Source organism: Serinus canaria, chromosome 2 (genome assembly GCF_022539315.1).
Source record: "Serinus canaria isolate serCan28SL12 chromosome 2, serCan2020, whole genome shotgun sequence".
NCBI classification, from domain to species: domain Eukaryota; kingdom Metazoa; phylum Chordata; class Aves; order Passeriformes; family Fringillidae; genus Serinus; species Serinus canaria.
Window position 1 is genome coordinate 58,067,244 of NC_066315.1, and position 25,962 is coordinate 58,093,205.

Here is a 25,962-nt window from a genome sequence, read left to right on the forward strand (position 1 = left end):
GCGGACAGCTGTAAAGGGGATGCGAGGAAAGTAAACGACACTAAGGCTAGACTCTGTGCTCTTCAGTTTTCCACTGAAGATCAAGACAAGCACTGCAGTTTTCCACACAGAACTGCTGCTGGGTATTTAAATAAATTGAACCCGTGATTTATATATTTTATCTGCATAACACGAAATTACACGAAGTAATTACATGAAAAGTGATCAAATTGCTGCTTCTGCACTGCTGGCATTAATCCTAAACGCAAGCTGCTCTAGGGCAGCACCTCACGAGGGACAGGAAGACCCGCCAGGCCTGCCTCTATGCTCTCTGCCATTTCCTCCATCATAACCCAGCGCGTCTTCTTGGTGGCACTTCCGATGTGAGGAGTTATTATAACATTCTTCAGCTTTAACAACGGGTGATCCCTGGGAGAGGAAAAGAAATGCTGAACTAGTCACTCACAGCACATTCATCAGTATTTCATCAGTACTGCAGGCCACCAGGTAAAATAATAATTAAAAATAAAACAAAACCTAATTGCACAACCCAAGTATATTCAGAGGAGTTCAAAGTGATGCCTAGATTGGTGGGGTTTTATGCAAGAAATCCTCCAAATGAGTGAGTGTGAATTTTATTTGGCTGGAACAGGATTAGGGACATGGTTTCAGCAGGACCAGTGCACATAGCTCATGTACTCCTACTAACAAAATTATGCAACTTCTCACACACTCAAAAAATTTTACTGTTTGAACATCACACATACACCCTTTTATTTTTGACATAAATACATGTCCTACCTTGGCAAAGGTTCAGGATATGTCACATCCAGAGCAGCTGCCTTAATAACTTTGTTTTGAAGGGCTTCCACCAAAGCATCCTGATCCACTATCAGACCTGGATTACAGTAAGAAGGATATGTTTATTTTCATGTTCCTTACTGTCCTCTCAGTATTCTTTTGGGTGAAGTGGCCAGGCAAACAGCAGGGCAGGCCATGGTCACAGTGCAGAAACAGCAGTGGAGTGTGGTGGAGTGGGAGTGGGAAGCCTGGGTATGTGCATCAGGGAATTAGCAGAATGAAACAGAGCGCCAGGTGTCAGAGTAAGCTGTGCCACCCTAATGTGTGTGAGCAACAACACTGCATTAAATAAATAAAAGGCTTAAGTAGGAGATATATAAATACACATGGGCTTCTAACACTCCAAGGTCACTAACATTTCAGAGATCTACTTTCTCATTATTATGGGAACACTTAAATATTTTACTGAGATATGGCCATGGGTGTCTAAATAAACTAATAATCAGAAAACTTATGGAAAATTTCAGTGAGACAGACTCTGTATTGCCATGTCACCAAACTTTAATGCAGTTTTGTTTATTCTCTGCCTTACCTCTGCTGATATTAATAAGAGTAGCAGTGGGTTTCATCAGCTCCAACTCCCTCTTCCCAATCAGTTTGTGTGTCTGTGGAGTTAGATTCACAGCCAATAACACAAAATCTGACTGCCGGAGCAAATCATCTATCTTCTTACAGTAAACAGCTCCAACAGCACTTTCTTCTTCCTTTTTTCTGAAGGGAAAATCCCAAAATTAAACTGCAGTAGCAAGAAACAAGGGAAATATCAAATCACCATTAGAGAAAATAGTTATTTATTGTTGTCTTTGCTGCGTAGTGCAAAGCAGTTAGCTGCTTGTCTGAAACTCAGTAATAAAAAAGATCAAGCTACTTCCCACAATACCAAGTGAACTGGTCACAAATGTGCAGGATGGTGGGGATGGAAAGTAAGAAATGGGTATCACATAAATGCACTGAATAAATGATAAACCAAATGTCTTTGTGTCACAATTTCTGCTAAGAATGGGGATTCTTTTCCTACCCAAAAAGCAAGACTGATGTCCTGTGAAAATTAAGTAATTTAAGTAAGTAATGTGAAAATTGCTGAGGAAACAGACAAGACAGGGCAGGGATTAAATCTTCCCAAATCTATGTCAGCAACAGCCTGATTGTGCTGTGCATCAGTGCTGATTCACTGAAACCACACGCTGCAGGACCTGCTGGCGCACTCGATCTGTATCAGGACGAGGTTGGCTGGCTCTCATCAAATTCCCACAAAAGAAAAGAATGGAATGGGCCTGATGGGAGCACAGGGGCACAAGGCACATACACCTCATCCAGAAGACAGCAAACAGACTGGCAAGTCTGGCCCTTTATTGTCACGTGGCTTTGGAAGGAGGAGATGTCTCTGCCTGAATCCCTGCCTCACCTAAATCACAGGAGTTAAGTCCTCCCAGTCTTCTCCTTTCCAGTCCATTGCAATGTCACCACCATGACAGGAAGAAGTCAGGAGCCCCAGCTAATGGGGAGAACAGTGAGGTACATCTCTCCCATTCCTTCCTGACTTTCTTTCTGTATAAACTGGGAAATTAATGACCGTATTGGAATACGTGTATATACTTTTCCACTTAAAATAAAGAGCACTGTAGAAAGTGAAAGCACAGTGAAAAGTACAAATAACACATAAAAGAAGTGACAAAATAGAGTTGCCTTAGAACTGCAACAAGCTTTACCTCTGATTTCTGTTGTGGTACAAAATCTTCATTTCAAAGGCTTTGGCTCTTTCAGCCACTTTGTAACCAATTTTGCCCATTCCTAGGATCCCCAGGGTTGCTCCAGAAACCTCAGCCCCCAGCCAGTCAACAGGGAAATACTCTGTGTCAGGGGAGACTGCCATCTCATGGCCTTGGAAGAGCAAAAGAAGAATTATGGAATCTAAGGGATGTTCCAGCATCTGATTACTTCCCCCCCACACAAACTTTTTATTGTAGGACTAGGCAGAAGCACATGAGCAGTAATATATTGCCATCATGTTTTTGGACAAGAAGTGAGTAATGCTGCACTGTACACAGGACTGCTGACGCTGATTTCTTGCTCAGGAGACAAACACACCCACCCAGCCTCTCTTTGGCAAGAAAGGAAGAAAGGAAGGTAAGGCCAAAGCTGCAGCAAGGCCATCTGGTTCCCAGCCTCCTTACAGATGCACCAAGGTTGGCAGGGAAAAGAAACACAGAGCATGGTGGGCAGATTTCTTGTTCATAATGACTCAGATACATGGCAGCTTGGCAAAGACAGGCTTCAAACCTCCTTGAGAATACATTCTTTTAATCCCCTTTTATTGCAACTTGAAAAGCAAGACTGCAATGAACAAGTACAATGAATAAGTGGCTGTGGGCTGAGGGAGAAGAGGCCTGAATTTCGAGCTGTCCAAAGAAGGAACAACTCTACCTTGCCAATATGCCAGTTTGGAAATAGGATGCCAGTTATTGTCAACAAGCAAAATTTGTCTTAACTTCTTCCTTTGCCCCTATTTCCCATATTTCTAGTGTTAAGCTTACTTCTGCATCAGAATTCATTTTCTGTATGTTTTGAAGTCATCTTTTCTATGAAAAAACTAAGACCATTTAAGTTATTACCTTCCACAAGTCTCCTGGAAGATGCCAGCAACAAAGCCATCCCCATGTCTGCAGTGTCAGTGGTAACAATAAATGGAGTATTGGACACCTTCACACCATAGCTGGAGAGGAGTTTCAGGTCCAAGTGATCTATTCCCACTCCAGCACTTGCAACTACCTTCAAGTTAGGCAAGCTCTGGAGGAGCTCTTCAGTAATAGCTGGTTTGTGATACCACACATAGATAGCTCTGATCTTTTTGCTGAGAAATGTCTTGTTTTCAAGATATTCTTTCATGGTGATGAGATGAAAACGTTTCTTCAGAAATCCAAGATGGTCTTCATATACTCCAAGCCTCCCTCCTATACAGTCAACTAGCACATAAGGCAGTTCCTGACTCTCCATGCCCTACAAAAGCAAAGAGAACCAAAAGGACATGATCTGAAGTGATCCATTATACCTTTTTTTCTAAAAACCGGGAATTGATTGGGTCAATTACGTGCTGTTTTCCCACTTGATGAAGGATTTGGCTAAAGATAACCACTCTCACATGCAGAAGTCTTTTGGGTTCTCCCTGTGTTATTCAGAGGGATGTTCAATTTCTATATAATCTTGTTAATAAGAAAACATTTCTGACATACCAAGTATGCTAAAACTTAAACAAATGAGCAACCAGTTGTTACTCCTATTCAGTGTTCAATATTTAAAGCCAAAGTCTTGATAATTTAAGAATGTGGCTATGTGAGTGGAAAGGTATTTTTAAGTCTGCAAGTTCTGCCACTTCTGAGAATATATTAAACAATTATCATAGATAAGATTATCTCAGTAAAAATCTCATTTAATTAACAGAGCCTTAAATTGTCAACTATGAACTTTGGAGTTACCCATGAACGTAAGTTTACCCTTTCTTTCTTCAGTCTCCTTCAGTGCTTTGCCAACTCTTCACTCTGCTGACTCTGCAAAGAGCCAAGGCTGTGATCTCGGGTTAAGCCGAGCCCCCCTCACGCCGCCCCTCATTGCGAGGGGCAATGCTCCCGCACCGCTCCGGCACCTCCGGGCCAGCTCTCCCTTCTGTTCCCCGGCCACCCGCCCGGCCCGGAGCGCGGTGTCCCGGGAAGTTCCCCCTGCCCAGAGCTGACTGAGCGCTTTCCGCTGTCCCGACGGGCCTGGGGCTGGGACTAAAGATAGGAGAGAGCTGAAGTGGGGGCCGCGGGCTCTGTCCAGCCCTGAAGGACAGCTGGGAACGGGCGAGATCCCTCCCGCTGCCAGCCCGGGCGGGATCCCGCAGGACCGCGGGAGCCCCCGTGCCCCCCCGCCCGGTGCTGCCCCCGGAGGGGCCCGGGCGCTGTCCCCGCCCGGCAGAGGTGGTCCCTAGGGGGTCCCGCTCGCACTCACCCCGCCGGCCGTGCCCGCCGCCCCCACCGTCCCAGTCGCACTGCGGGGGCGGAGCGGGAGCTGCCGCCGAGGCGGGCACTGCCCGGCCGCCCGCACCCCGCCCGGGCAGCCGCGGGGCCTGGGGGGAGGAGAGGTGGGGACAGGGCACGGGATGGATACCCCAATCCCTCGGGGAGCCGAGAGAGAGCCAGGGGAGCTCACGAGTGATTCTGTGTTTTGGTAGGAGTGTTTCTGTGCTGTTCGTGATTTCAGTACAGTCGGGATTTTGCGTTAACGACCTGCACGCTGTGTTTTCCATACTGTCTTTGAAAACCGGACATAGTCTGGCCTTTCTGCTGATCATTACAGTCTGTGCACATGAATTAACATAAGATTAAGAGTTGTCTCTGACCGACAGACAACAGTGACAGCTCTCACAGTACAAATGAAGGGCATTTCCAACCTATATGATTCTAGGAATACCCTCAAAAACTCACTTTGAGAGCTAAGCAGCTGGTGCAGGCTCAGGTGCTTGGACACCTGAGATGTTAGCTCAGCTACAGGCAGTAGCTGAGCTAACTGTGCCAACTTCAGCTGAGAATATGTGAGAACTTTTCTGACAAGGTTACTTGGTCTATGTCATAGAATCACAGAATGGTTTTGGTTGGAATGGACCTTAAAGTCCATCTATTTCCAAATCCCCTGCCACAGGCAGGGACACCTTTCACTAGACTGCGTTGCTGAGCCCCATCCAACCCCGTCTTGAACATTGGTAGGGATGGGGCATCTACAACTTCTCTACGCAATCTGTTCTGTTGCCTCATTATCCTCTGAGAGGACAATTTCCTCCTAATCTTTCCGTTCTACTACCTAACCTAAACCTACCCTCCTTCAATTGAAGGCCATTCCCCTTGTTCTGTCACTACTTGTGAAGAGTCCCTCTCCAGATCTCTTGTAGTCCCCCTTTAGCTACTGTAAGGTTGCTATAAGGTCTCCTCTGAGCCTTCCCTTCTCCAGGCTGAACAACGCCAACCCTCCCGTTTTGTCTTCTTACTAGAGGTTCTTCAATCCTGTGAGAACTTAGTGGCCTTCTCTGGACCCACTTCAATAGGTTCACAAATTTTTTGTGCTGAGGACCCCAGGGATGGATGCAGCATTCCAGGTAGGATCCCATAAGAGCAGAATAGAGGGGAAGAACCACCTCCCTCAATCTCCATATCCAGTGATGGTCACTGGGAAGTACAGCTTCAGTTCTCAGCTCACAGAAGCTGCGCTGAAGTGATTCCCCTTGCTGTGCAGGTGATCATAATCCACTGGGGAGAATGCCTGGTTTCTGAGGTCATGGCAGCTCAGGAGCCAGGACACACCACTGCTATGGGCATCCAGGAATCTTTGTCCTTTCACATTACGGAATAACCAGCCATAGGGACTGCTGTGCCTCTCCTGACTATTGTAGTGCTTTTCAAAAGAATGGATTACAAATTCTGGCATCTTGAATTCTGTCAAATACATTTCTATATGTTGAACATGAAGACAGTCAAGTTTAACACCAATCCTCTATAAAATTGCTAACAAAAAAAAATAAAATACAATATCAATTACACGAAACCATAAACTGTTGTTGTTTTCCTGGTGATGATTTTTACATTAATTACAAGTTCAAACAGTTAAACTTTAAAGCAAAAATTAATTAACTAGCAATATGGAGTTACAGAACGTTAACTAGATTCTTAGTTAAGCTTTCTGGCATTTTCTTCCTTGAAAAAAAACCCCAACAAACATAAAATGATTACACATTACTTCTTTCATGTCCAAAGTTTCCAAGATGCTTTAGTGGTAAGATTGTAATGAGTAAGCTTTTAACTTACTGCTCACCTGAGATCAAAGGACCCTTGTAAAGTCCCTCTCAAAGACACAAGTCTGAGGAAGGAGGCCTACCACATTTTAGTCTTGAAGGTAAAGAAAAACCTTTGGGAGGGCAACGCAGTAGTATTTACCTTTGTATATCAAATTTGAATTTGAATGGACAAAACAAAGGATGAATTAGTCAGAGGAGCCAAAAAAATAACAAAGGAATGTTACTCCAAGAAAAAAATCCAGGACATACGTATCAAATGTCTAGAAAATTGGTGTGTTATGTAGTTAGATGTGGAGAGAATCAGATGTTTTCAAAGCTGTTTCATGCAACTTGAACATCCAGTTTTCAAGCTATAGGTCAGGAGCTGATACAGCTCTACAGAAGTTAAATCTGTTTAGCATCATATATGAAAAGAAGTTGTCAATTGCACCAGTGCATTATCATGTTCTATGTATATTTAGTTTGTAGACTACCTTATAGACCTCCATGTAGTGTGTTAAGCTGAATTACACTGTGTGTACATCGTTGCTGTATGTCAGTTTTCTCTTACAGAAAGGGATCTGATATACCAGCACTGCAGAGAGCACTGAAATGAGTGAGGTCTTTGGGTATGTAGAGAGAAGGATTACATAGTCTGTGGACTTCATCCCCATCATTAAATTTTGCTGTTGGTATCCGTGTAATCCTGCAGGGTGAGCTGATGCCTGCAGTGTTAACAAGGTGCTTGCATAATAGTTGTTTCTTAGCTTTAGGCTTTGAAGTATTGCTAAAAGACCTTTGTACAATGTAATGCATACATTTCTCAGGTGGGTTGTACAGAACAGCTTAAGCATGACGCTGGATAAAGTCATACATTTCCTAGGTCTACATTAAGTTTTATAGGGCAGTATTTTTTGCAGGCAAAAAAGCTGAGGCAGAAAATCTTCAGGCAAGGTCAAATCAAGCAATGCATTTGTTCTCAGTGGCTATAAACTATCAGAAAGTGTTATTTGGTATCAGCCTGTCTAGTTGCTATAGGTAAGGCCAGCTTTCCCAATAGACCTCTGTATCAGCACTTTATTCCAGATCATGTACTTTGTGCACATCAAAGTATTTCAAAAAACCTGGATCAATGGAGTGAACTATAATGGATCATCTCTTCTCTCATTTTTTGATCCACTTTCAGTAACCATGAGATTGAAGGTATTGTGTGTAAACCAACTCATCACTCCAGTGATCGACAGGCAGATGTGTCTTCCCTTCTAAAGCACCCCACTGGCAGGGAGCACTTCTGAAATTAATCAGCCCAGATTCTTGAAATATCTGCAGATGTAGGAGTAAAACTCCAAGCAAATGCCAAACATGTACAATTGTTTAAGTAGATGTGAAGTACTGTATCTGATTTTGTTCGCTTCTTCACTTGAGAAAAGTTTGCTTGTGCAAAAGCCTTGTGTGTTTTTTTGTAGTTTTAGGATACTGATCTAAGGAAAGGCATTTTTTTTCTCTTTTCTCTTTTATTGTATAGTAAACTTGTTTTTCAGCTCTGTAATTTATTGCTTAGCCTTTTATTTTCTAATAAATTTAACTTATTTTTTCAAGGTTATACATGTGACAATGAGATGTGTACTGGGCACCTGTACCTCAGAGAGCAGGGAGGCCCCTGGGGGTCTTGAATTCAGTCAAGACTGAATTGGCTGTCAGGAATTTCAGTCTTGAAATTCTTGACAGCCATTTTGCTGTGCCTGAAAAGCTGCAATGTCTTGTTTCCTGGAGCTGCAAAAGTGATGGGACTAAGTGTATTTTGGCCAGCACATCTGCAAGACAAAGGCTCTGTAAAGATGCATAAGGCTCCAGGCAAAATCCTGGCTGCACTTAATGGAAACTTTGCTACAAATTTTATGGATAAATAATCATACTATTCATAAAGTCACGCTACATAACAAAAGGCATAGCACTGCCACTTTGGGTGTTGGTTGTCTTTTGGACTTGTATTAGACAACAGAAACTATATAAACACAACTGACACGATGGCACACTGTTTTCTTCCAAGCTTTAGTGAGGTGTATGGACATTCTTGTATTTAACAAGATCTTTAGAGCTGATGTGCAGGGGAAAGATAAGAATAAAAAGACAAAGAGAAGAATAAAAAGACATGCAATATCCTTTCACACATCAGCTAGGGAGCACTTCACTGGGTAGGGGGAGACCATTCAGGGCTGCTAATATGTTTTCAACTGCTTCCTCTGTTATCATGTATGTGGCCTTGTCTGTTTTAATGCCCAGGTGAGGTGTTATAATGACGTTCTTTAATTTTAACAATGCATGATCTCTGGAAGAAAAGAATAAAAGAGTTAACTATTGTTGTTCATCTAAATAAAGTCTTACTTTAGCTTCTGCACAGTATTTAAAGTTAATTTGATACAACTTTTCAAGTCCCACTTAGTCCCAGAGAACGTGAGCACCTATATTGAAGTAATTTTGGACTGTAACAGGACAAACAAAGACTTCATAAGTAGCTCTTCTCTCCAGAAACACTTCTGCCATGAGGCAGCAATTTGAACTGTGTCAGAAGAGAGGATTAAGCCCTCCTGACACATTCAGGTTACACAATAGTCTGAGCTGTAGTTATTTGCACACAGACACAACACCACCAAACTCCCCACAACCCCAAATGCAGCCAGCACAGTTAACTCTGAAAGGCACCATCCTGGTAGAGCAGGCTTTGTAGAGAAGCTAAGCAGTCTCTGGGCCCAAGAGGTTTGCAGTACTTCAGCCTTGTATGGTGGAAAGAAGCCTGTGGAGAAGGACACCTCTGCCTCTGCAGCAGGTCTTAGGCCTCAAGCAGCTTCCACCCATCAAAACTGGCAAGCTGCACTTTCTAATAAAGCAATTTGCAAGTGAAGCACTGCTGCAGCTTCAGGGAGCGATTCTAAGGAATGGGTTTAAAATGCTTTCCCTGCCTCCTGCTGTTTCCTGGCTCCCAGGCTTCCCTTTGGTCTGTTATCAGCCCCTGTGTCTGGGCTGCATCCCCTTCCCATTCATGGCACTTTATCCAAACTCATGCCAGGGGCAGGGGGGCCAGCATCCTGCCTGCTGCAGGGATGCCTCTGGCCTCAGCAGAGCTCCCCCATCCTTCCCCAGAAACAAGCAGAGATGGCAACCTGGGCAGTGGCTCTGGGGAGGTGACATCCAAAGCTGCGGCCCTGATAACACCGGTCTGCAGAGCTGCCACCAGCGCCTCTTGGTCAACTACTGCACCTGGGGTGGAATGAGAGTGTCCCTGAGTGCTCCTGGCAGGTAAAGAGCAGAAAGCAAAGAGAGAAGGGAAGGGGAGAGGGAGGAATCTCCTGATCACCCTGGCCATGTGCCCCAGCTGTGCCGGATGCAGCGCGGTGCTGTGGGACACAGCAGGACCAGCTGGGAGGCCAGCCAATGGATCTGAATACCTCGGCTGATGTTAATGAGGGTAGCTGTGGGTTTCATCAGCTCCAGCTCTCTCTTCCCGATCAGCTTGTGTGTCTGAGGTGTCAGGCTCACCACCAGCATCACAAAATCTGCCTGCTGGAGCAAGCTATCTATCTTTTTGCAGTAAGTGGCACCGACAGCTTGCTCCTCTTGCACTTTTCTAGTGGGGAAAAAAGCATTTCAGTCGTGGAAACATTTTTTTCAATGATATCACCAGAATACAAACAAGTGAAAGGATCTGATTATCACATCCATATAGCAAACAGGTGGCAAACAGAGGTGAATTTACCCTCAGCTCAGTGTTTAGATCCTTCTGGAGCGCTTCAAGCCCCACAGCACAGGATAGATTGCATGCCTGCCTCTCAGCCACTCCAGTGCAGGAATCCAAGGGCTTCTTATGAAGTCTGCAAAGGAACTAAGGCTGAGCACTGAAGCAGATGGCAGCACACAGTCCATTCTCCAGGATCCCCTCTGCACCTCAAAGGATACAATCACTGCTCAAACCAGAGGAGTGGTATTCACCAGAACTCACCCATGCATGCTCTGGGCATGGCATGGTCCTCATCCTATTGTCACTCCCGGTAAGCCTGTCATTTTTTTATGAGTGAAATCAGCAAGGCAGCTCTTTGCCAGGTTCATGGCTGCCCCAGGACATTCATAGAGTAAAGTGTTCAGCAGAAAAAGTTACCAGAGTAGACAGATTTTTAGTTTTAACTTTTCACAGTGCAGAAGAATACTTGCCATTTCTCACATTCTTTGTAAATATAGCTGTCTGAACTTTGGGAAATAAAGAAGCAATGACAGGAGATCATGTGTACAATCATCTGCTTCTGGTTGCAAGAGAAGAGCTTTAAGTTATCTCCTCCCTAATATAGAAATAAAGAGATCAGACTAACAACTTCAATTTAACTTTGACCCATCTAATTTGATCTCCTAACAAATGCACTTCACTGTTTTTTTTTTTTTTCAGGCTAATGACCAGAGAGTAAGTGGGGAAAAGAACATAATGGAACTGCAGCCAGTTTTGCAGCATGCAGAGTGCACCTTCATTCAGCACACAAGCTGGAAGTGTAAATGTACTTTAAATATACTTTAGGCTCTTAATTTCTGTTGCACTGTGCATTGATAATTCATTACAGCACTCTTACATAAATAGTACTTTAAAAACTGAAAAATATTAAACAGAGGGAGTTGAGGATGATACACATAAAAAAAAGAATAAAGGGATTTGTGCCTTCTAAATATTTTTATTTTGTGGTTTGTGAAGGAATTCTGAAATATCTTAAGGAGTGCTTTCTTTTAAATGTAAGTTTGCTCAGTTGTTTTTCTGAAGAAACAGGAATGCCAAGCATGGCTAAAAATTCCTGGCCTCATTCACCCCTGGAATTTGCCTACAGGTAGCTAAAGCAGTGATCCTCCTCCAGCAGTCTGCCTATGGGGAAAATCCCTGAAAGCCACATCCTAGCACTGCAGCTTCTGCCTCCAGTCACAGAGGAGTAAAGTTCTCTCAGTGTAGGTCATAGTTTATAGCAGTAAATATTTGTTCTGCTCATTATCTGCACCTTGCCTGATTGCAAAGGCCTCGAGTTGTTCATGGGGGTCTTGCTCACTTCAAATTGAAGAGCCCCTGTGCTGAATGTCTAACAAGGTTCAGATTCCCAGATACACAAGCTAGGAGGGACAAGAAATAAAGGGTGAAATCCAGTTGAAATTGCTAAAATTCCTACTGGCTTGAGAAGAAACAAGGTTTTCTTAAGAACAGCTCTCAGTCATATTTTGCCAAGTATATGCTTCCTAGTTTCCAGCCACCGTTTCCAAAATATCCCTCCTGAACTTCAAAATATGGGGAAAAAATGAACAACAAACAGAGTTATGTTGTCACCACAGTACAATGTGATAAGAATAAAAAAGCATAAGCTTGATTTCCATTTTTCTGCAAAAAACCCTGAAATTTCTAATATAAAACCTAAATTTAGTTTCCAAGTGTTTAATCACTGAGTAGCTCTTTACAGGACTGATTTCAGGCAACCATTATTTTTATTTCCCTTTTGTTTTAATCTTGGCCCTATTCCCTTATTTCTTGCTATATTTCAGACATAACTCATTGAAAAGAAAATACTATCTGTAAGAGTTTCTGCTGCAATTAGGGTGAAGACATATGTCCTGGATTGCCAAGCAAATTGTACTCTATTTGCCATCTGTATGGCAGTTGTCTTCTGTTAAGTGGGCAGTTTTCCTTATCTCTTCCACACCCACTTCTCCCTCAGGAGGGGACATCTGCTGATAACAGGCATCTGCTGAATGTCACTTAACCACTGATAAGTACTGTAGCATCCCACTGTGAGATGTTCCGCCCAGAGGGAGGAGCCAAGCATTCCTACCCAGATATAATCTTGAGATTCTGGAACACCAGCACAGCTTCTCCACTGGATTTCCTAGAGGAACAGCTGCCTCTTCCACCGGATCTTCAGAGGAACACTATACCCTTCTACAGGATCCCTGCTCCAACAGAAGAACCACACCTGACACTCCAGGAGGACTGCAGCCACAATTCCAATGGGACTGCTACCAACACCCTGACCAACAGGGTGTCAGGTTGTGTTCTGACTCTGTCAGTGTTGTTTTAGTTTACTGCATTGTTTATTTTATGATTTTATTTTCTTCCCTAATAAAGAACTGTTATTCCCTGCTCCCATATCTTTTTGCCTGAGAGACCCTTAATTTAAGATTTATACCAATTTGGAGGGAGGGGGGATTTACATTTTCCATTTCAGGGGAGGCTCCTGCCTTCCTTAGCAGGCACCTGTCTTTCCAAACCAAGACAGTGTATCTTTACCTCCGTGTCCTGTTGTGGTACAAAATGTTCATTTCAAATGCTTTGGCTCTCACAGCAATCTTATAGCCAATGCGGCCCATGCCAATGATCCCCAGAGTAGCTCCGGCAACTTTAACTCCCAGAATATCAGCTTCACAGTAGTCCATACTTGGAGAAATTGAAATGTTATGGACTGCAAGAAAAACACATAAATATGAGAAATTAATGGGAAACCAGAAATGAATCATTATTAACACAGAGGAATAAGGCAAAAGAGTCTGGACTGGTGCTACTACAGCATACTTCTTATGGTTACAAACACATGATTTTTAATGTAACACCCTAGGTAACGCCCTAATGTATCATCATTCCCTGCTACATGTATTTATGATATTCCAATTTATATTCACCTTACTACAAAAAGCCTTTTGATATAATCCTTCCAAAAATTTCATTACTGCTTTAGACTCATGAAAATATTGCCCTGTTCCTCATCAACAATCAAAATAATTATTGCCAATAACAGTGCAGAATTTGAAGATATCACATGGAGAACACCACCAGGTATTGGGTTTCCTCTTCATATCTGCCACTCTCCTTGGAAAGAAAAGTGTGACTTCTTAAAAATCACAACTTGGTAATTTCTGTCATTACCTGTTACACCTGCACAATTCTGGATAGTTCTACAACACATAAAATACAGTTATGTACACAGTGTCAGCACTTCTTGCAAGGTGACAGCCTTTTGATATTTCAGTCTTCTGATATTGCCAGCTTTTCTAAAACACAAGCAGAATATAGTGAAAGGATACAAAAAATTACTCAGGAAAAAACTCAGTCTATCAGAAAACTCAGAACTATCAGAAATGCCACCAGGGATAGTTTAAGTAGATGGGAACAAGAAATTAATCATCCTTTTAAACTGTCTCCCTTTGGTGAGGTAAAAACTGACTTAGAGGAACACAAATCCCGTTTGAGTTTCTATGAATCCTGTAGTACAGATGGCAAGTCAAAGTCAGGTAAGAATAAAAAGGATAAATCTGAAGGATTTTTTTCCTGAAGAAAGAGGCTTTCTAAACAAGCCAAGGGTAGGTCTATTTGACAAAAGATCAAGAAAAAATTCTTGATGAAACTAGAAAGGACGCTATCAACAAAAACTGGAGTAGGCTGCCTTTGTTACTACTCCCAAATGCTCCAATTCTGCACCAATACATTTCAGTCTCCAAGAATATGCCCATGCCTCTATCAGTTTTGTGGGCTCCTTCCAACTCAGGATCTCCCACAATTCTATATAACCTTGTTATACCCTATTGCTGCCTCCCACACTAAGTTCTTCTGCCAGCCTGTGACTTCAGTGATATCTGATCTTTGGCATCCCCCACTTTTGGTCATAGCACTGTAATGCCATCATGTTTTATTTATACCTGCTTGAAATAAATGCTATGTATGCCTGATGTAATAATTTAAGTATACCTGTTATACATAAAAGATATTAAAATAGCTATTATTCTGTTTGCCAAGCCAACATACTTACATTTTCACATTTAATGTAAAACCGTGTGCACTACAGATAACCCTAAAAAAAAATCAAATTGATGGCAGGCAAATCTTGTATTAATTTTAGAAGCCACAAAAGAACTGAGATGTTACCTTCCACAAGTCTTCTAGCAGATGCTAACAGCAAAGCCATCCCAGTATCTGCTGTGGTGCTGGAAACAGCACGTGGAGCATTAGCCATCTTCACACCAAAGCTAGCTATAAGCTTCAGATCCAAGTGATCCATCCCCACCCCTGAATTCGCAATCACTTTTAAGTTTGGTAGGCTCTGGAGGAGCTCTTTGTCGATGACTGGTTTGTGCCACCACAAATAGATTGCTTGGACCTTTTTGCCTACATCCTTTCTGTTTTCAAGAAATTCCTTCATGGTGATGAGGTGGAAATGTTTCTTCAGGAATGGAACATGGCTATGCAATATCCCACGTATGCCACCAATTTCATTTACCAAAAGCCAAGGTAGTTCTTCTCCTTCCATGATCTGCACAAAGAAGAAAGACAAAAAGTGTCAGAAAAAACACATATTATTTCCAGACATTTTAAAGAATAATCACTGCCATGTCCTGTTTAGTGACATTTATGTCAAGAGATCCTGTAAACCACAAAGGAAGATAAGAAAACCAAGACAAGCAAGCAGGTCTTTTAAATATGCTACCAATTATACTCATACACACAGGTGCCCACACACTTACACAGAGATATTCACATAATCACTCTGAACAAGTTCTGGCCTCGTGATCTAAGGTTTCATATTATGCTGCTCTGCTGGATTTCTTCTGCCTGAGTAGTTCCTGACACCATCAGAGAGAGTGAGCCACCCCCAGACAGCTGCCAGGGACAGAAAGACACTAAATCAAAGCCACACACCAACTTATAAAGGCGGTAGGTCCCAGGGGAGGGTACAATCTTTAGCCAATTGGGAGAAACTGAGGGTGGAACACAAGGCGGGGAATACAATATTTAAACCGATAGGGGATTACAGGGGAGGAGAATAACTTGAACAAACCCATGGGGTTTCGAAGGGTACAAAATTGATAGGGAAGTTTCTAGAGAAAGGGGCAGGCTTGGGGAGGGACTGACATTCAGTGGGAGGAGGAACAGGGAACAAAAGGGCATGTCTTTGGGGAGATGGACAACTAGAGCAAATCAACAAAAAACAACACAGGGCAAAACAAACAACACAGGGGAGAAAGGAACAATCCACTGGCAATAAAATATGCTATAACAATACAAAATGGGGGGGGGAGGTTTAAAAAAACTACTAGGACTGAATTACAATCAAAAACATACACCACAACAATATTACTGCTACCATGCTCAAAACACAACATTTGTCATTAATTACTTAGTTTCAGATCATCAGTAGTCTGCAGTAAATAGTGCAATAAATCTCCTTTGCAACCCTGAAATCAAAAACTACCCTGTATAAGTAGTTTAGAAAAATGTTGTACCAAATTTACGTCATGAAAATAACTTGCACAGCTTCATCATGAACTTTGAGTTATCAGGTTAATTTTTAAATGCTTTGTTGCAGAGATTTTTGCAGCCACCTGTCCTGAAGAGACCCCAGTGACTGCAGAGCCCTTTCCTGAGCCTACTGTAAATTACCAAAATAGCAAAATAATATCTGCTTAGGCAAGTGTTTTCCACAAAGGACATACACACTCTAAATTATTTGGTTTGGTTTTTTTTCCCAAAATCCATGACCATCTGGTTTTGGTCCCAAGACGGTCTGTGAATTGAGTTACTTTGGGTTTTTTTGACAGACTATTTATAGCTACCTTCGATTTTCTATAGCAATATTGGGAAGAACTGTGGGGAGTGTTCAAGAGCTGGTTATCTTGGAATAGCAATTCTGTTGCCTTGCTTGTATTATTTCACTATTTCCAATGGAATGTCTAACTCTTGGATTGTCTACACTTCCTGTGCTAGAACTTCATTCTACCATCCCTTCAGCGAGCCTGACCATGTTGTAAAATAAAGGAAAGTCTTCCTGACTTTATGAAGGTGACAACCATTTTATTGAATTTTCTGCATTTGTTGATTGCTAATAGGAAAGGGAATGTAAGAAGAAGCTTGGCTCTGGGCTGCAAGTCAGGACTGGTCACTAATTTTGCTTTAGGTTATACCCTCACCCATGTGATTTTGATGGTAATTCTACCTTTCTTTCATGGCCAGTCAAGATAAAAGCATCATTTTTGTCTGCATGGAGGAAATAAATCTCTTGGAATTTACTTTGGTTTTCAAAGGATACCCTCATGAAAAAATAAAGACACTTTTTCAACAATTGGCTTTAACATGTAGATTAAGCAGGGCTCTTCTTAAATTAGAAAACCTTAGGCCTATGATCACTTTAAAGAACATTTCTTCAGTATTTTCATATAAAAATAGAATATTGAAATATTGGTTGAAAAGTGTTTCGGGATACAGTCAAATTTCTGCGGGGAATCAATGCTCATTCATCTTCAACAGATTGGAGAGTGTTACACAAATTGCCAGGTGCAGTTGCTTATCATTATGTAGCAGCAAGAACTGGGAACAGAACATTGCTATTCACTGAAACAGACTGAAGATACCAAAATGCTCAACTGCTCAGTTAAAATCTTCAAACAAATCTCTTTTATTAGTTTCACTTTATTTTTTTGAATTGTGTGAAAAATGCGTATTTTATGATTGGCTTTTCACAAATATTAAAATTAATATTATATGTGTTATGTTAGAAAGTTACACTGTGTTAGTCCTTTTCAGTAGTGTGTTAAATATAGTTTTAGGCTATAACATAGTACTAAAATAAGAACTATGTGATGAAAGATACTTTTTCTAACCAGCTCAAGAAATTCTTTGCACAGAGATAACAGCAACCTAAATCTCCAAGAGGCCTCCTCATTGGAAAAGACAAAATTTTTTCCACCTCCTTCTTGTCTTTGAGGTGCCAACAGGATTAAAGCTGACAGTGACCAGAGAAATCCCTAGTTTGAGAGGAATGTATGCATCATGTATGAGATATATGAATATGCAACAGGCTGTTGCTTTTAAGAGTTAATCCTTTGTTAGTGAGCCATGCTTTCAAGAAGAAAGCATCTGAACTTTGTAATTCTTTGCTTTTATTGTCCTTTATTGTCCTAACTCTGTTTGTCCAAATTCTTATTGCTCTAATTTGTATTACTATTTTTATAACCTATTAAACTTTTAAAATTAGCTATTAAACTTTTAAAATTTTAAAACAAGTGATTGGCATTTTTCACTAATTGTAACAGAACAGATAAGTCTGACAGTTCTGCAGCATCATGATGAGCAGTGCAGGAACAGGTTAGTGGCAAGAAATAATGCCTTCCCGTAAACAGGAGATTTAGTGGCATCATTTGGCACTCATCATTTGGGAAACACTTCACTTGGAATGGGTTGGTCATTGAGAACAGCCAGCATGTTTGCTATTGCTTCTTCTGCCATCATACGGAGGGCCTGGACTGTTGCAGTTCCAATGTGCGGGGTTATGATGACGTTATTCAGGTTTAATAAAGGATGATCTCTGGAAGAAACAGAAAGAACAGGATGTGTTACACAAGGAACTTACTCTGCTGCTATCCCATGCTAGTTGTGAAGGACTGAACCTCAGCAACAGCATGTTCAGACCAAAGCACAGAAGGAGCACGAAGCTGTGGAATGCTTGCTTACACATTTCTTCTCCATCCATTTTGCTCATTGCCTGGCCCATGAGTCAGGCTGGCAAAGACCCAGCAGAGGTGGGAAAGGGGAATAGCTTGTTGTTTATTTATTATTGTGCAAGACAGCCTGAGGTTTCGCCCTTACAGAATGAGTCTGCCCGTGGAGAGCAAAATTAGGAGCACACTTTGAACACAGTTTAAAACATTTTAGATTAACAGACTGGGAATGAAGTTTCTTTACCTTGGTAGAGGCTCAGGGTATGTCACGTCCAGAGCTGCAGCCCTAATAACCTTATTCTGGAGAGCTTCTACCAATGCATCTTGGTCAATAACTGCACCTGCATTGAAATTAAACCTTGATATCCTGATGACTTAATGAACACATTTTACCTATAAGGGGGGTGAAGGTCTCCGGGGTCAAGTGAGAAAAACTAGAGGATTTTTGTCTTGTTAGAAAATATAATGCCTTTTTAATAACTACTAACCAAACAAACCAAAGATTTTATTTATTAACTTTTAACTATAGGATTAATATGGTCCACTGCATAGGTTTTTTCTGGGATGAGACCAGTTTCAGTCTTTTCCTCATTTTGACACCTCCTGTATTATTACAGACAAATCATTTAATCTCTGCAGACTTTCCACTCTTTTATCTCTGCTTTGTTTACTGATAATCTCTCTCATATGCTCGTTCAGTGCCAACAGATCTGTCATCCCATGTGAGGCTTCCTTTCTACACTGCTGTTCCAAATGTTACTTCATGTTTTCCCTTACCCCATTCTCCCTTACTGATTTCCACGAAAACCCGCTGTCTCTAGAATAAGGCTAAAGAGAACCAACCATCTGCCGAGCATCCCTAATTTCCATAGGACCTCTAAAGACATAGCATATGATCCATGTAAGTCACACATGTGTAGACTGCCAGCTACTTCATGACTCAAACAACAGAGGGATATCACAGACTGAAGTTGGAGAGGGGAGTATCAACACAAGCAGACAAAACATGATCTTAAGAGTGGAGCCACAAACAGTGATTTCAGATTCTCCTACCTCGGCTGATGTTTATAAGAGTAGCTGTGGGTTTCATCAGCCCCAACTCCTTTTTCCCAATCAGTTTGTGAGTCTCAGGAGTCAAGTTCACAACCAACATAACAAAGTCAGATTGCTGCAGCAAGTCTTCCATCTTTGCACAGTAGTGGGCACCAACAGCCTCTTCCTCCTCCTTTCTTCTGAAGGAAAAATGTACAAATCCCCAAATTGACACAACTATTTTTAACTGAGTTTAACAATCAATCAGCTCAAGGAGAGTTCCAGAAAGCACAGAAAAAGAGAGGTTTGAGGCCAATGTAAAGGATAAGTCATTGACAGGCACAGTTGGTAAAATGGATGTAGAAAGGATGTGGGCTAGAGGGAGCAAGAGGCTCCAGGAGTGGTGGGACACTAGAGGAGTGATGTATGTGTGAAAGCACAGCACACAGGCAAGATGAGGTTAGGAGGCTGGGATGCAGTCAGACCCTACTCTTCTCTCCTGTGTCTATGCCAATTCCTGTGGAGCCTTTCCTTGTCTGACATTCCAGTTAGGACTTGTGATTGAAAAGAAATGAAGTGTGAAAGAAAGGGAACTACATATCCATGAGAAATTAAGGCCTTTGTCATTGGTGCCAGTGTGATGAGAGATCTGGCTAGGGTGAGGAGACTGGCTGGGAGGAACAGGGATGCTGCCAGAAGCCTGAAGAAGAGTCTGACAGGACAGGGAACACCACGAGGGCACAAGACCTGGTTTGCTTGGACAACATCTCCCAAATGCTTACCAGTCCTTGTTCAGACTGATAGTGGCTAACCAGGACGGGGCAAGTGCAGGGGGAACTGCTTCCTGAAGGGAGCAGGAAGGAGCCAAAGTGAGGAAGTGCTGGTGGCACAATGGTGCTTGTCACACTGCTTACAACTGCCACAAGTGCACAGGAAGGCTGGGGACAGAGCAGAGCTGTGCCTTCCGTCACTGCCCCCTGGACAATTAAGTGCAGAAACCAGAAAAGCAGAAACCTTTACCTGCGGTTTCTGTTATGGTACAGGATCCTCATGTTGAAGGCTCTGGCTCTCTGAGCCACTTTGTATCCAATGCTGCCCATCCCAATGATCCCAAGTGTTGCTCTGGTTACTTCCACTCCAAGCCAGTTAACAGCAAAATACTTTGTGTCTGGAGACACAGCAATGTGGCAGCCTGCGTGGGAATACATGTGGAATGGGTACAAATCAGCCATAAATGGAGGCCCAGGGGAAAGAAAAGGTTTATCACGATCACAGCAGTGGGGCTCCGGAGCTCCCCTTACAAAACACCTTTGTTGATTTTGACAAGTTTATATAAGAGCCTGGATGGTGCCAATTCCTGCGCCCAGGCCTGAAGCCAGTAACACAGTGGGATCCTGGCTGGGTACTGTGCTGGAAGGAGTAACTCCTTGGGGAATTAACTTTTCCACAGCTGGTGTGTTTTCTTGGAAGTTCAAAAATAGCTTTTTTGAAACCACCCTGCAAGCATTAACTTCACTTCTTTTTTCAGCTGGGGTAAACCTCACCATTTCTCTCCTGGATCACAACCCAAACCAGTCTCACTGCTTGAGTAGGGGTGAAGGTTTCAAATTCCAGCTCAGTCAGGGATCTCTGTGAGCTTTTACACAAAGAACTTGAGATTCAAAAAGATACAATAGTGAGAAAACATCACTGGGAAAGAGATGTTATTTCATGCTCAGGGGTGGAGTGACAAGAAGACCAGGAGTCCCTGAAGACAGAGGCAGCTTCTTGTGAAGATCTCTACTGACACCTTCCTTCCCCAGAAAGGCATTGTGTAGCAAGGGAGCAGGGAAAGAGCCTGCTTTTAGGGACACAAATTAATGCTGCTGGTACAACTTATAACAGCTTTGTCAAAAGGATTATCATCTATTTCAAAAATAATGCTGACACTCTTCAGGAAATACAACCCACTGGTTTAGACAAACTGATCACAGAGGTAGGAAAAAGAAGAATTTCTACTAATTACTGCTCTGGAGTTGGAGATGTGGCCACTAACACTTTGTATCTTCCTGTAGCTCCTAATGCGTCTTTTGAGGTGAAATGGAAAGCGGTGACATTCAGTTTGGATGCACTCTGTATTCAGTTTTCACACCTATAAACCACCCACCCAGTGAACAGCCAGAGAAGAATTAAGCCCCAGACATTATTCCAAACAGGGTATCACAAGAGTTTCAAGCACAAAATTTAGACGAAAGCCTTACTCTTGTCACTGTTGCCCTAAAAAGAAGCAAGACATAGGAGAAGTAGATCCCTCTGAAAGTTAAGGCCTCTGAAAATTTTTCCCTGTAAAAGCATCCCAAATATTGATTCAGAAAGATCATCTCTATCACAGCAAAGAAGTAGCTAGGACCAAGAAAATTTGAAACACTACCTTCCACTAGTCTTCTGGCAGAGGCCAGCATCAAGGCCATTCCTATGTCTGCTGTTGGGTCCGCCACGGCGTGCGGGGTGTTGGTCACTTTTACACCAAAGCTCGAGATCATTTTCAAGTCTAAGTGATCCACTCCAACCCCAGAGTTTGCAATCACCTTTAAATTAGGCAGGCTTTCTAGAAGCTCACGGTCAATAGTTGGCCTGCACTCAAACACAAAAACAGATTGGATTTTTTTTCTCATTTCTTCTTTGTTTCCAAGAAATTCCTTCATGGTGATAAGGTGAAAGTGTTTCTTCAAAAGTGCTGCAAGGTCTTCTAGCACGCCATGAGTTCCTCCTATATCCAGGATCAAAACAGCTGGCAACTCTCCTTCTGCCATGACCTGCAACAGAGGAATAGAAGAAATACTCCTTTGTTTAGGAGAACACCCTGAAACGAGCAATGATGTTCCTTTAAAAGTTATCATTTAAATCCACACGTGTAGATCACGAGACTGATGGAACTCAGTAGTGCTTTATTCCACAGTCACTTGGTACTAGTGTGGTACATCAGACAACTTCCAAGGACTTTTACCAAGTGCTGATTTAGACTACAACACCAAGGAATATCCACACTCTTACATCTAAATCCAGTCCTACAAGCTGTTCTTCTCAAAGAGTTTCATTTTGCTCCTGAATCAATATTGATTTCATACAAAACTAGTAGCTTTTCTGGTAGCTTACTCACCAATGCCTTTCTATAAGCAGTGCTATGAAACAGAGGCTGCAAGAAATTTACTCAAAGTTTCTTGCCTGTTAGTTATGGTTGGTGAAGCTACAGGCAATGTAGGGTGGCACTGAGGCCCAGGTGGTTCTGACAAACAACTCTCAAGGATGGTTTACATCTAACAAACTTGCACGATGAAGGGCCACCCTCGGATAGCTGTTAGACTGCTTACCTTCAGTGTTTTAAACATTCAGATCTGTACCTGAACTTACCTCATGCAAAATTTAGCACACCTATGTGCTGAACCAGTGAGGAAGAGCACTAGAGGAGATACCACTGGTAACACAGTCCTTCATGCTAGAACTTTCCTCTGCCCTGAGAGTTTTGAGCCCAGACCTCTCTACAGCACTCCGGCAAATGCACTCTGCAATAAGACAGGGGCTCCACACACAACCAGACATCTAATTAGAATTCCTATTGGCAAAAGTGGTAGTTGAAGATTTCCTGCATATCTTAACAATAGCTGTGCCTATTTTCCTACAATTCTTTTTGCTGTGCTCTATTGACTTTTGATCTCCATTCCATTCTATCTCCTAGACTTGTGTCCAGGAAACCTGATGTTTTGCTACCTGAATCAGAACAATTTTCCACAGAAGATTTATTCTGGGCACACAGTGCTGGCCAGCTGTGTCCTGCTGCTTCATTCCTCTCACAAAAGCCTTCTGTGAGTAATCAGAACTCAAACCTGTGGCAAAAAGGTGTCAATGTAGGCTGGAAGTTTATATTTACCCCTGTCCTGAGCAAACTCAGATTTATCCCAACCACATCTATTAAACGGTTACAATCTCAGCACCAGCTTACTGCTGTTTTGTCCTGGACTTGATATGCAATTCTGTTGCAGTTTCAGTCTGCACATGGGCTTGAAGGGGCCTCCATGCCAGGACAGGTCTGCAGTTCACCACAATGTCTCTGATAATACTATCTGGTTCTCAGCTGCAGCAAATAAAGCAATGAAGAGAACAGTGCTACCAAATTGGAAAGGGAGACCGTGTTTTTATATACTTTTTTTTTTTCCCAGCTGAAGTTGTCAGCCACATGTAGTTGTCAAAACTGTGCAAATTTCCCCAGGTGTAGTCTGCATTTCCTAAGAGTATCACACAACATTACTAGAATAAACGAGATTTGCGTTGCAGAATGAATGATGCATAGAATAAAAGAGGAGTTGATGTCATATTGTGATGGCATTGTCTAGCCTCATAAATGATCAGAATCTGGTAATCCTGGAGGGCAGCTAAACCTTTTGCTGTTAAGGAGGGAAAACTGGGCACTAGACATGACCAAGTGACTGGCAGATGCCAGTGAGGCAGCACTGTTATACTCCATTTGCCTTCATCACCACCCTATTACAATACATCACACATGATGGGCAGAGCCAGGCTTGCTTTCATTTTGGAAGCACTTCCTACACTTGAGAAGCAGAAAGGTGACCCACAAGGAAGCCTCTAGCTATGAACAAACCAGCTGGTGCACTAGAAGCAGGCAAGTGGCATGTTGATGGATCTCTCAATGAGTGTAGGCACGCTGAGCCTGCCACCATTCCATTCCAGCTGCGTTTGGTGCACATGTGACCCATTCACTGCCCTCAGCACTGGTCCAACAATTGGTGTTCTGCTCGCCCCAGGTACAATCTTAAAAAATCACACTGAGAGCGGAAGCTAAAAACACTGAAAGGAAGCTCACAGAAGGAAGGGGGCTCTCCAGATACCAACCTTGGTCCCAGTGCTTATTGTTTGTCTTCCAGCACTAAGTTGGCGCATCCTGTTCCTCTGTTTGTAAATCGCACTTCTGTGATAGCGATGTCCACGAGAACCAATAAATGGATGAATAAATTTGGACTGGCCAAACATCAACAGTCGCAATGTTCTGCTCCTGAACATAATTATTCAGTTATCAAATGTCTTGTCCAGTGTGCTGTATGTAACACCTGTCAAGGATATGACAACTTTGGTTGTACTAGTTCCATCTGCATTATCACTATCATCACCAAGTTCCTTTTTTTCTTTTCCTTTTTTTTTTTTTTAAGTTGTCTCTTCTCCTTTTGTATTTACCTAAGACTATATGCTTCCATGTAGGTAAACAGTCATAGTAAATCATTGATGTAAAGTAAGTGTACTAAGTTCTGGTCCTGGCATTGCAGAGAAAACTTTGAAAATATTACTTAGACTGTGACAACGGGGCAAGTACGTGCAAGTATTAACTTCAATGCTAACTGAAATTGAACTTATTTCATCAGTGGAGCTTGACTCACTCCTCCTGCGGAGCTTCACTCACTCGCAGATTTGTTGGCCGGCACTACTGTATCACCTTGGATTTAAACAAATCACAGCAAAAATAAACGACGTAATTTTTCCTACCCCAGTTTTCAATTAAAGTTAACAGCCTGCGTTACCCAGGATCAATTCCTCCCACTAACTTCTCTGAAGAAGAAGACTAATTATACCTGAGCGACAACCACAAAACACTAACCAGTGCTAGTTTCTTTCGGACGACGCGCCTTCCAGAACTCTATCCAGGGGCAGCTGGAAGAGCCGGGAGCTCACGGCTCCTGCTCGGGGCCGGGCACATCCGCTTCTGTCCAGCCCCGCTCGCTTAACCCTGCCCTGCCCGGGCACCGCCGGCTCCGGGGCTGGCGATTTCCAGGGAAACTCCGGTACAGGGATCACCGCCCCCGCCGCCTCTGCCTTTGTCCGCAGCCAGACAGGGCTGCCTCTCCTTTCCCCCGCCCTCTCCCACTCCTTCTCCCCTCCCCGGACGTCCTAAAAAGGCGATAAAGTAAGACGACGACTACGGATATTAGTCTTTTTGGAGAGCTCAGCATTTGTGGGGCAAAGTTATTTGCCGCCAATTGACATTGTTCCCCACAGCCCTGGCTGCAGCTGGTGGGGAATTTTGACAGTGGAAACTATGCTTTTGTCTCTGCCTGCTGCAAGCTAACCTTTCAAATGAGTGTCTGCTGTGGAATTAAGGAAACAGATTGGTCTGGGATGGCTAATGCCAATGGCCAGCTCCATTCTGGAAGCCAGCGCCGGAATGTGCTGGTTTTGCTGCCGACCACTTCCACTGGAACGCTTGCCCAGAATGCTCCAAGCGGCACTTGGATCACCGGAGCGATGGGAGAGCCCATGGAACGCCAGCGCGGGTCTGGAGTGCCTGGGCAGGGCACCTGCCACGGCAGGGCCAGGGCTAGGGGCATGGAAATTGTCATTGCTGCGGGTGAATGAGAAAACCTCCCACAGCCAGGAGATGCCACAGCACAGAATTGTTGGGCTGGAAGGGACCTCAAAGAGCATCTGGACCCAGCCCTCTGCCATGGGCACGGACACCTTTCACTACACCAGGGGGCCCAGAGCCCCGTCCAACCTGGCCTTGAACTCTTCCAGGAATGGGACATGCCCAGCTTCTCTGAGCATATCTCCTTGATCAAATCCCATGGAGGCCACAGGGAATGTACAACATCAGAGCGGTCTGCAGCAGAGAGTAGGAGATCTGGGCTCTGACCACCTCCTTTTCACCCTCCCTGTGCCAGCCGGCACCACCGACCCCCGCGGCACGGCTCCACGTCCCACCTGCGAGGGGGGACGCGGGTGTCCCTGGCCAGCCCGTGTCCGCCCGTTTG

The 25,962-nt window shown here is 43.2% G+C and overlaps 2 protein-coding genes across 3 annotated transcripts; both read right to left on the minus strand.

Moving 5' to 3' along the window:
• Nucleotides 1–131: 131 nt before the first annotated feature.
• LOC103819425 (uncharacterized) lies at nt 132–25,047 on the minus strand. The gene is made up of 17 exons (XM_050971011.1): nt 24,813–25,047; nt 24,056–24,270; nt 21,579–21,963; nt 20,189–20,360; nt 19,190–19,368; nt 18,381–18,477; nt 17,853–18,003; nt 14,571–14,955; nt 12,942–13,113; nt 10,087–10,265; nt 5,080–5,173; nt 4,825–4,942; nt 3,453–3,837; nt 2,550–2,721; nt 1,373–1,551; nt 781–877; nt 132–408 (listed from the first exon to the last, which is right to left on the minus strand). The coding sequence occupies exons 2-17, from the start codon at nt 24,221–24,223 to the stop codon at nt 255–257; spliced, it is 3,087 nt and encodes a 1,028-aa protein (XP_050826968.1). The 5' UTR covers nt 24,224–24,270; nt 24,813–25,047; the 3' UTR covers nt 132–254.
• LOC127059186 (probable 2-ketogluconate reductase) lies at nt 8,674–17,844 on the minus strand. 2 transcript variants are annotated; one of them, XM_050970495.1, is made up of 6 exons: nt 15,167–17,844; nt 14,571–14,955; nt 12,942–13,113; nt 10,087–10,265; nt 9,802–9,898; nt 8,674–8,969 (listed from the first exon to the last, which is right to left on the minus strand). In XM_050970495.1, exons 2-6 carry the CDS (start codon nt 14,950–14,952, stop codon nt 8,813–8,815), a joined length of 987 nt encoding a protein of 328 aa, XP_050826452.1. In that variant the 5' UTR covers nt 14,953–14,955; nt 15,167–17,844; the 3' UTR covers nt 8,674–8,812. The 2 variants fall into 2 exon arrangements, with proteins under 2 accessions (XP_050826452.1, XP_050826453.1); XM_050970496.1 differs by having other exon boundaries at nt 14,571–17,844.
• Nucleotides 25,048–25,962: the final 915 nt, after the last annotated feature.

Coding starts and splice junctions, on each gene's coding strand:
- LOC127059186 (XM_050970495.1), bottom strand. CDS start 14,952: ATGGAAGGAGAAGAACTACCTTGGCTTTTGGTAAATGAAATTGGTGGC. Junction 10,266..12,941: donor TACCACAACAGGACACGGAG/GTAAAGATACAC, acceptor TTTCCCCACTAG/AAAAGTGCAAGAGGAGCAAG. Junction 9,899..10,086: donor CCTCATTAACATCAGCCGAG/GTATTCAGATCC, acceptor ATTCCACCCCAG/GTGCAGTAGTTGACCAAGAG.
- LOC103819425 (XM_050971011.1), bottom strand. CDS start 24,223: ATGTTCAGGAGCAGAACATTGCGACTGTTGATGTTTGGCCAGTCCAAA. Junction 5,174..10,086: donor CCTCATTAACATCAGCCGAG/GTATTCAGATCC, acceptor TCATGTGCACAG/ACTGTAATGATCAGCAGAAA. Junction 409..780: donor TATCCTGAACCTTTGCCAAG/GTAGGACATGTA, acceptor TTCCTCTCCCAG/GGATCACCCGTTGTTAAAGC.